Source organism: Salvelinus alpinus, chromosome 35 (genome assembly GCF_045679555.1).
Source record: "Salvelinus alpinus chromosome 35, SLU_Salpinus.1, whole genome shotgun sequence".
Taxonomy (NCBI): domain Eukaryota; kingdom Metazoa; phylum Chordata; class Actinopteri; order Salmoniformes; family Salmonidae; genus Salvelinus; species Salvelinus alpinus.
In genome coordinates this window covers 10288805-10299708 of record NC_092120.1, presented here as the reverse complement: position 1 = coordinate 10299708, position 10904 = coordinate 10288805, and the positions used below count along the sequence as shown (strand labels likewise).

Sequence of the window (10904 nt, the reverse complement as noted above, 5' to 3'; positions counted from 1 at the left end):
ACCATTCTTCCATGAGAAATTCCATCATTTAATGTTTTGTTGATGGTGGTGGAAAACGCACCAGAATATCCCATAAGTATTCAATTGGGTCAAGATCTGGTGACTGAGACGGCCATGACATATGGTTTACACCGTTTTCATTCTTATCAAACCATTCAGTGACCACTCGTGCCCTGTGGATGGGGGCATTGTCATCCTATGGGGGAGCGTAGCCAAAAGAATAGTCTGCCCAGCATTTTTATATATGACCCTAAGCATGATGGGATGTTAATTGCTTAATTAACTCAGGAACCACACATGTGGAAGCACCTGCTTTCAATATACTTTGTATCCCCCATTTACTCAAGTGTTTCCATTATTTTGGCAGTTACCTGTAATGTTCAAATCATGCCACTTTCAATGTGTATGATGTAAGCTCAGCTATATATTTTCACTAACAACAATAATGCATTACACTGAATCTGATTAGACAGATTGAGAGGCAATCGTACACTTCAGTGAGAATAATGAAACTGTATATGGTGCCGAAGAAGTGGGACGCTTGACTTTATTTCACCAGAGTAAGAGGATGTATCTTAAGTGCATTTCTGTGAATTGCCCTTTAGGCAATAGAAAAGTAATCTATTGAGAAATAAACAACATCTGTATTGTACAAAATAATAAGACTGATATGACTGTAAACAGACAAATCATATACACTGATGAGACATTAGACACACACACACCCACCCACCCACCCACCCACCCACCCATCACCCACATATATATAGATATTTATATATAAAGCAAGTCATTTTAACTCCAGAGTAGGCTCAGTTATTGTGGTTGGGGTCTGAGGATACATGATCACAAACACTACCGTGGAAATTAATCAAATGATAAATCCCAGACCCAAAGTTTGAACGTCATTTCCACGTCATTTCAACCCCCAAAATGTATGTGATGATGTTGAATCAACGTGGAAAACTGATTGGATTTGCAAAAAAGCATTTCGTCTTTTTTTCTGAATCCAATGTTGATTTCACGTTGAATTAGTTGACAACTCAACCAAATTTAAATCAAAACTAGACTTTGAACTGACGTCTGTGCTGAGTGGGATACTGTGTACTCATAAAAGACATGAATTCAAAAAACAGTTACATAATGTGACCACCAGATAGCAATATCCACAACCTCCTGTAAAGGTTTGTTTGTGAACCATTTTTTTTTTACCGATCTAAATACCATCAGTGTTGCATCCAAAACCTCCAACATAGAAATAAAACTGGAAAAACGTAGACACAGAACATCACACACACACTCAGAGCATGTAGCTTTCTATATGTCCTTAGAATCTAGATGTTCGAGTGCAGGAGGGCTGAAGTCAAGAAAGATCTCCACATCCTCCTTCTCCTTCTCCCGCATCTACCTCCCCCATCCCCACCTCATTCATTCACCAGGCCTCTTCATTTGTTTACTTGCTCCAGAACATCAATCAGTGGTTCCCATTATTTGCTCACATTTTCCTCCACCACTTCTTCCCCCATGACCTTCCTCCCTCCTTCCCTTGGCTTGTCCCCTTAGCTCGTTGACTCGTTGCTCTTGCTCTCTCCCAGTAGCCAGTAGGTGGTCATTTTCCCTTTCCCCTTCATCGCCACGTCTCCTCTCAGCTCCAGCTGGAAGCAGTTGAACTCCTGCAGGACGTCACGCGTGGCCGCAGACACATGGATCTTCAGCGCTGTGCGGGAGAGAAGGTGAGGGAAGCAATCATTAATTAGTCAATTAACTACCACAGAGATATGAAAAACAGCAGAACTGTGGAACTTGAGTCCCAGATTTAAAACCCACATGTTGTATGACTACTCTGTGGCTTACCTTCACCATTGGACTCCAGTCGTGAAGAGGTGTTGACTGTGTCTCCAAACAGACAGTACCGTGGCATCTTCAGCCCCACCACTCCTGCACACACAGGGCCTGAATATAGAGTGGAGTGAATTGGTCAATCACACAACTGAAATTGGTATGTGTCTGTTAGTATGTGAACATTGCGTGCCGCTCACCGCTGTGGATGCCGATGCGTAGTTTGAGCTGCTGGTCAGGCCGGTGGCGGATTTTGAAGGTGCGTACAGCGTTGAGCAGAGCCAGGGCCATGCGGGCAATCTCTCGGCCGTGTAGCTTCCCGTTCCTCACCGGTAGGCCGGACACCACCATGTAGGCATCGCCGATGGTCTCCACCTGGGGGCGCCACAGAGACAGCAGGGGCAGGGAGGTCAGTGGGTCCTAATGGAGGATCTCAATAGAGGCTTCATCTCCTCTTTTCCTTTCCTTCATCTGCACATTGATGAGAAATATAATGTTACCTTGTAAACATCAAAGTTGTCAATGATGGCATCGAAACAGGTGTAGAGGTCATTGAGCAGGGTCACAACCTAAAGAGGCAAACATTTTTTAGAGCAGAATGGAAATTGTTGGATTTGACTATGGCCTCCCTTGTAAGGTCTATCTTTGTAACTTGTCACACCTGTGGGAGTCGTGTCACAATGTGATTGTGCTCTCTCACCTGCATAGGTGTGCTCTCAGCTGATATGGCTGTGAAGCCCACAATGTCACTGAAGTAGATGGTGACTGAATCAAAGGCCTCGGCCTGCACCGTCTCCCCTCTCTTTAGCTGCTCCGCCACTGAACTGCAGGTACAGACAGTAACATTAGGCACTGTGTGTGTGTGTATAGTATTGACTCAGTGTGTGTGTGTGTGTGTGTGTGTGTGTGTGCGTGCGTGTTTGTGTAGCAGAGACTCACTGTGGTAGTATCTGGTAGAGCAGGGCCTCGGCCTTGCGTTTCTCTTCGTGGTAGGCCTGGGTTCTCTCCTCCACCAGCTCCTCCAGGTTGTTAGCATACTGCTCCATACGGGACAGCAGGTTATCCAGGATGTTAGTGCTGCACTCCCTACACACACACACACACACACACACACACACACACACACACACACACACACACACACACACACACACACACACACACACACACACACACACACACACACACACACACACACACGCACACAAACACGAAGGTCAGTCAATCCGGAAAATTTCAAGAACTTTGAACGTTTCTTGAAGTGCAGTCGCAAAAACCATCAAGCGCTCTGATGAAACAGGCTCTCATGAGGACCGCCACAGGAAAGGAAGACCCAGAGTTACCTCTGTTGCAGAGAATAAGTTCATTAGAGTTACCAGCCTCAGAAATTGCAGCCCAAATAAATGCTTCACACAGTTCAAGTAACAGACACATCTCAACATAAACTGTTTCAGAGGAGACTGCGTGAATCAGGCCTTCATGGTCAAATTGCTGCAAAGAAACCACTACTAAAAGGCACAAATAATAATAAGAGACTTGCTTGAGCCAAGAAACACAAGCAATGAACATTAGACTGGTGGAAATCTGTCCTTTGGTCTGATGATTCCAAATTTGAGATTTTTGGTTCCAACCGCCGTGTCTTTGTGAGACGCAGAGTAGGTGAACGGATGATCTCTGCATGTGTGGCTCCCACCGTGAAGCATGGAGGAGGAGGTGTGATGATGTGGGGGTGCTTTGCTGGTGACAGTGCAAGTGATTATTTCGAATTCAAGGCACACTTAACCAGCATGGCTACCACAGCATTCTGCAGCAATACGCCATCCCATCTGGTTTGCTCTTAGTGGGACTATCATTTGTTTTTCAACAGTACAATGACCCCTCCAGGCTGTGTAAGGGCTATTTGACCAAGAAGGAGAGTGATGGAGTGCTGCATCAGATGACCTGGCCTCCACAATCACCCGATCTCGACACAATTGGGATGGTTTGGGATGAGTTGGACCGCAGAGTGAAGGAAAAGCAGCCAACAAGTGCTCAGCATGTGGGAACTCCTTCAAGACTGTTGGAAAAGCATTCTTCATGAAGCTGGTTGAGAGAATGCCAAAAGTGTGCAAAGCTGTCAACAAGGCAAAGGGTGGCTACTTTTAAGAATATAAAATATAAAAGATATTTTGCTTTGTTTAACACTTTTTTTGTTTACTACATGATTCTACAATGTAGAAAATAGTAAAAATAAAGAAAAACCCTGAATGAGTAGGTGGGTCCAAACTTTTGACAGGTACTGTAGTCATACTCTTTTTTTGGAGTGGAGACGCACAGACATTAATGACATCATGGAACACAAACTCTCCCCACTTCCACCCCCCTACACCCACCTGTTCTGTTTGCGTAGCAGCAGTTTGATGTGGTTGAACTCGGGCCTCTCGGTGGGCTCCTCTGCCCAGCAACGCTGCATGAGTTGGCCCAGCTCCTGGCTGTGGATCTGAGGGTTGACAGCAGGCCGCAGGCACGGCCACTCACCCAGAACCACCCGGTCCATGATTTCTAGAGGAAGAAGGGGGAGTGTACAAAACATTACGCTCTTTCCATGACATAGACTGACCAGGTGAATCCCTTATTAATGTCACTTGTTGAATCCACTTCAATCAGTATAGATAGGGGGAGACAGGTTAAAGAAGGATTTTCCAGCCTTGAAACAATCGAGACATGGATTGTGTATGTGTGCTATTCAGAGGGTGAATGGGCAAGACAAAATATTTTAGTGCCTTTGAACGGGGTATGGTAGTAGGTGCCAGGAGCACCGGTTTGTGTCAAGAATTGCAACACTACTGGGTTTTTCACGCTCAACAGTTTCCCATGTGTATCAAGAATGGTACACCACCCAAAATACATCCAGCCAACTTGACATAACTGTGGGAAGCTTTGGAGTAAACATGGGTCAGCATCCCTGTGGAATGCTTTTGACACCTTGTAGAGTCCATGCCCTGACGAATTGAGGCTGTTCTGAGGGGAAAAGTGTGTGTGTGTGTGTGTGTGTGTGTGGGGGGGGGGCAACTCAATATTAGGAAGGTATTCTTAATGTTTTCTACACTCAGTGTAGAAAGCATTCCTATAGATTGTGTAATGTAATATTTTCTATCTAGTGTCATTCCTTCTGCTTTCATCTTCTCAGAGATTCCAGTCCAATTTCCTTTCCATTGTGTTCATATCTATGCTTTCACAATCTTTCCATTATCTCTCCCTCCCAATTTATTCTATCCTCTCGTTCACACTTTCATCATTTCTCACCCTCTTCCCCTATTTCTGCCCTCACTCATAAAAAAATTAAGCATGCAAACACACACACACACACACACACACACACACACACACACACACACACACACACACACACACACACACACACACACACACACACACACACACACACACACACACACACACACACACACACACACACACACACACACACACACACACACACACACACACACACCCAACAACAGCCTGATTGAGTTAAGACCATAAAGTGTTTTCAGTGGCATAAATGGCATGCTCTGGTTCTAATTCAGTTAATTGTTTTTCTGTCACACAACAGCTGCTGTCTCCCAGTACAAAGTGTTACACTCTGATGAGCAAATACAAACACTTGCTTGTCTCTCAGTACACCACTCTTGCAATCGACCACAATCACGTTCAATCTTCTTCAATTTTGCACAATTTCATGCAGTTATGGTTAAGGAAAAAAACGAATTCCCTGAGCAGTGGTGGTTGGCAGACATGGGTGCAGCAAGGTTTTCTCCTCAACACGTTGTGATGGAGACTTGACTTGGAGCACAACAACAGCTGTTATTGCTGATCTGTATAGCAAGAAATCCAATCTTCGCCTTCTTTTTCAATTTTCTAAAGAAGGAAGATAGTTTGGGAAGTACAATCTGTCCTAACTACAATTGAATCTGAAATCCTGACTGATAATAAAAAACATTCTAAAGAGTCACACACCCCTGCTCAAATGAAAATGAAATATCTTGTTTGCAGCTATGTACTTACAATCTGATGTTTTATTAAAATTGTGTTGCTTTACTCTAAGCCAGAGACACAGAAAACAGTACAGTGGAAGGTAAACAATTATAATATGTTTGTGTGTTATTTAAAGCATGTGACTGTGTGTTTGTCCCTACAAGTGTTTCCGTGGGCTTAACTATCCTTAGTACAAAGCAGGGAGGTACATTAGCTCTCGTCCTCCAAATCACTAGAGTAGGCTCTTCAGGGTAAGTGGGGTGCAAGAGGGGCTGAGTGAGAAAATCGAAAACAAGGGGAAAATTCGGTCACTTTTTGGAGCGTGTTCGACAAATTCATGAACTTTCCCTAGTTTAAGTTGCCAAATGGTTGCAATTGCAAAACTGTTCCATGTCTCCATTTTAACTTTGTGGCATATTAGTCATTAGCTCTGAAATAACTATTTGGTTGTGTCAATATTTGGGGGTCTACACTTGATGTCATGAATTTGATGTCATGTTTTTTTGTGAGTAGAGTCAAGGAGAAATCTTGAAACATAAAGAATACAGTTCACATGGAGTAAAATGTAACGACATACTGTAGCTTTGTTGAGTCACTGGAGCTGTTATATGTTTTTTGATAGGTTTGTGTTTTCTACAGAGCTTTTCCTGAGTAAACAGACTTGCGGGTGCAATGTGCAGAATAACAGCTTTTGTTTTGAGTTGCTCTAATTGCCTTATCGCTACTCGGCGATAATGCAGTCAGCAAAGACCACAGAGCCTTGACGGGAAGGAGGCTTGTTAGGTTTGTTTGTTATGCTTTTGATGGAAGAATCATACAAACACTGTTTATCTTGGACACAATCTGGGGTATAATTTACTCAGCAACAACGGCATTATCTCTTTCTTTTATAATACATATGTGTTTATGTGCAAATAAGCGTGCTTATGACCAAAAGTGTATGGGAGCACAAATGTGACTCGTTTCAGGAAACTAGGAGTATGTCGCACGTCACTACTTTACAGGAGTGGCATTTGAACGTAAACATTAATATTTTTGATCAAAATGCGTTTTTGGCAGAAATGCCTTCTGGAACAATGAACTTTCATGTGCCTTAATAACAAACTTGTATGCCATCTGTAAATATGAATAAATTACGAGCCTAGTTGGTTTAACCACGGGAAAAGACAGGAACCTTCCAGCTAGCCATGATTGGCTGAGATAATGGATGGTCTGGACGTGCCGAGAGATGAGTTCGGATTGGTCTGACATGTAGCATGCTTCTGTCTATAACATGAGCTGCTCAGTATGTGTAGGTAATCCTTTCTACCACAGCTTTCTTGAAAGATATCATGAAGAACTGCAGAAGTGTTGCTACTGCTCTCCACTTTCTGGGGGACGATCGTGCCATGCTGACTCTCTGTGACTCTGAAAATGAATCAGACGATGAGGAGATCCCTGATTTAGATAAAAACATTTTAATTGAACCAGACATTGTAGAGTCTTCTGAAACAGCGATCAACAATGCTGTTGTCATGGAAGAAGTTGAATGTCCGGTGGTAGCAGAGTATGATTGCTAAGGAGATGGAGAAAATTCTAGCGTTTGATTGTAAATATGCAGAGGGAGTCGAAAAGAGAACACAGAAGGCTGTTGTATAAAACACCTGTCTGGATTACATCTTCAAACTAAGGGCAACCATGGCAACGGTGACAGAGAGGGAGAAGCGTTCATCCATGTATACGGGTAAGATAGTCTAGCTAGCTACATTTTCAGATATTATACGTTTCTAATTTAGTCAGAAAGTAATTTTCATTTTAAGTTAGAGCGTACTGTTAGCTAGCTAGCTAACATTAGCTGGCTGGCTCACTAGCTAATGTTACCTGTATGATCTGTGTTGTAATATTATTTGTATCTCAGAAATCTATTTGCATTGCTAGTTATCTAACATTGAACCTAGTTGGTTAGCTTTAGCTACCTGGAGATCCATGCATGGTGGCTAGTTATGACAATCAGTTTGTATTGCTAGTAGTATGGGTTGGGATTATTGCTGTGTTCTTACTTAGTTAGTCACTGTTTAGCACATGGACTCACATGTGAATCCTTAAAGAGATGGGTGGGGCTAAGGCTTAACTTCTTATGGCTGCAGGGGCAGTATTGAGTAACTTGGATGAAAGGTGCCCATTTCAAACGGCCTCGTACTCAATTCTTGCTCGTACAATATGCATATTATTATTACTATTGGATAGAAAACACTCTCAAGTTTCTAAAACCGTTTGAATTATATCTGTGAGTAAAACAGAACTCATTTTGCAGCAAACTTCCTGTCAGAAAGTGAAAAATCTGAAATCGAGGCTCTGTTCCAGGGCCTACCTAATCTTTTGCTTGAAATCTATTAGTATACATGCACTTCATACGCCTTCCACTAGATGTCAATAGGCTGTGAGAGGTGAAATGGGGTCTCTAGCTCTTTCTATGGTCAAAAGAGAGCGCTTGGAATGACAGGACCCCAATTTCCTTTGTTCAGGAAGACGCGGAAAGGACTTCCGCATTGGCTCCTGAAAAGCTGTTGTTATAGACGGCTACTATCTCCGGCTTTGATTTTATTTGATAAATGTGACAATATCATCGTAAAGTATGTTTTTTCAATATAGTTTAATCAGATTATTGAATTTTTTTCGGGAGTTTTGGCGTGTTCCGTTCACTGCGTTTGTTCACGGAGGAGAGCTTAGCGCCACTTGGCTAGTTTTGCTTGCTAAATCGAGAGGGAAAAAGGACATTCTAAAACCAAACAACGATTGTTCTGGACAAAGGACCACTTGTGCAAGATTCTGATGGAAGATCATCAAAAGTAGGACCCATTTATGATGTTATTTCATATATCTGTCGAACATGTGTACTATTAGTTTGCGCCCAGATTTTGGGCGCTCTCTCACCATAACGTAAGCTGCATGTCGTACTGAAGTTATTTTTAGAATTCTAACACGGCGATTGCATTAAGAACTAGTGTATCTATCATTTCCTATACAACATGTATTTTTTAGTAAAGTTTATGAATAGTTATTTGGTCAGAATAGGTGAGTGTCAGAAATATATCCGGACATTCTGGGAAAAAGATGCTACATGTTCACAATGTATAACCACGGATTTCAGCTCTAAATATGCACATTTTCGAACAAACCATATATGTATTGTGTAATATGATGTTATAGGACTGTCATCTGATGAAGTTTGAGAAGGTTAGTGAAAAAATGTATATCTTTTGCTGGTTTATTCGCTATTGCTAACGTGCCTAACGAATCAATGCTGTTGTGTGGTTGGCTATTGTAGTAAGCTAATATAATGCTATATTGTGTTTTCGCTGTAAAACTGGATTCACAAGATGTTTGTCTTTAATTTGCTGTACACCATGTATTTTTCATAAATGTTTTATGATGAGTATTTAGGTATTTCAATTTGGTCTCTGTAATTGTTCTAGCTGCTTCGGTGCTATTTCCGATTGTAGCTGCAATATAAAACTATGATTTATACCTCAAATATGCACATTTTTCGAACAAAACATAGATTTATTGTGTAACTTGTTATAAGACTGTCATCTGATGAAGTTGTTTCTTGGTTAGTTTGGTTGGTTCTTGGTTAGTTAGGTTGGTTTTGTGCAAGCTACCTGTGCTGTGAAAAATGTCTGTGCTTTTTTGTATTTGGTGGTGAGCTAACATAAATATACGTGGTGTTTTCGCTGTAAAACATTTAAAAATCGGACATGTTGGCTGGATTCACAAGATGTGTATCTTTCATTTGCTGTATTGGACTTGTTAATGTGTGAAAGTTAAATATTTCTTTCTAAAAAATATATTTTGAATTTCGCGCCCTATACTTGAAGTGGCTGTTGTCATATTGAGCCCGACACCGGCCTGCAGCCATAAAAGGTTAACTTCTTATGGCTGCAGGGGCAGTATTGAGTAGCTTGGATGAAAGGTGCACAGAGGTGCCCAGAGTAAACGGCCTGCTCCTCAGTCATAGTTGCTAATATATGCATATTATTATTAGTATTGGATAAAAAACACTCTGAAGTTTCTAAAACTGTTTGAATTATGTCTGTGAGTATAACAGAACTCATATGCCAGGCAAAAACCGGAGAAAAAATCCAAACAGGAAGTGGGAATTCTGAGGCTGGTCGATTTTCAACCAGGATCCTATTGAAATCACAGCGAGATATGGATGAGTTTGCACTTCCTACGGCTTCCACTAGATGTCAACAGTCTGTAGAACCTTGTCTGATGCCTCTACTGTGAAGGGGGACCAAATGAGAGGGGAATTAGTCAGGTCTGCCATGACCTGACCATGCTTTGACCATCGCTCATCTGAAGTCAATGTAATTCTCCGGTTGGAACGTTATTCAAGATTTATGTGAAAAACATTCTAAAGATTGATTCAATACATCGTTTGACATGTTTCTACTGACTGTTACGGAACTTTTGGACATTTCGTCAGCTTTTAGTGAACGCGCTTCCTGACATTGGATTTGTTTACCAAACACGCTACAAAAATAGCTATTTCGACATAAATGATGGACATTACCGAACAAAACAAACATTTCTTGTGGAAGTGGGAGTCCTGGGAGTGCATTCCGACGAAGATCAGCAAAGGTAAGTGAAGATTTATAATGCTTTTTATGAGTTTTGTTGACTGCACAATTTGGCGGGTAACTGTATGGCTTGCCTTTGTGGCTGAACGCTGTTTTCAGATTATTGAATATTGTGTTTTGCCGTAAAGCTTTTTGAAATCTGACACAGCGGTTGCATTAAGAACAAGTGTATCTTTAATTCTATGTAAATCATGTATCTTTCATCAAAGTTTATGATGAGTATTTCTGTTATTTGACGTGGCTCTCTGCAATTTCTCCGGATATTTTGGAGGATATTTGAGGATATTTTGGATATTTCTGAACATGGCGCCAATGTAAACTGAGGTTTTTGGATATAAATATGAACTTAATCGAACAAGACATATATGTATTGTGTAACATGAAGTCCTATGAGTGTCATCTGATGAAGATCATCAAAGGTTAGTG

General features: G+C 41.6%; 1 protein-coding gene across 4 annotated transcripts in view; it reads right to left on the bottom strand.

Moving 5' to 3' along the window:
* Positions 1-736: 736 nt before the first annotated feature.
* LOC139564509 (atrial natriuretic peptide receptor 1-like) overlaps positions 737-10904 on the bottom strand; it is a 70192-nt gene continuing 60024 nt past the window's right edge. For 3 of the 4 annotated variants that reach the window (XM_071384092.1, XM_071384094.1, XM_071384093.1), the window contains exons 16-22: positions 4212-4380; positions 2779-2925; positions 2540-2663; positions 2340-2408; positions 2040-2214; positions 1855-1953; positions 737-1717 (exon numbers count right to left, since the gene is read on the bottom strand). In XM_071384092.1, coding sequence (XP_071240193.1) covers positions 1560-1717; positions 1855-1953; positions 2040-2214; positions 2340-2408; positions 2540-2663; positions 2779-2925; positions 4212-4380 — 941 coding nt within the window. In that variant the 3' untranslated portion in view covers positions 737-1559. Of the gene's footprint in view, positions 1718-1854; positions 1954-2039; positions 2311-2339; positions 2409-2539; positions 2664-2778; positions 2926-4211; positions 4381-10904 lie in introns of those variants that run through there. The other variant, XM_071384095.1, reaches the window with a different exon arrangement.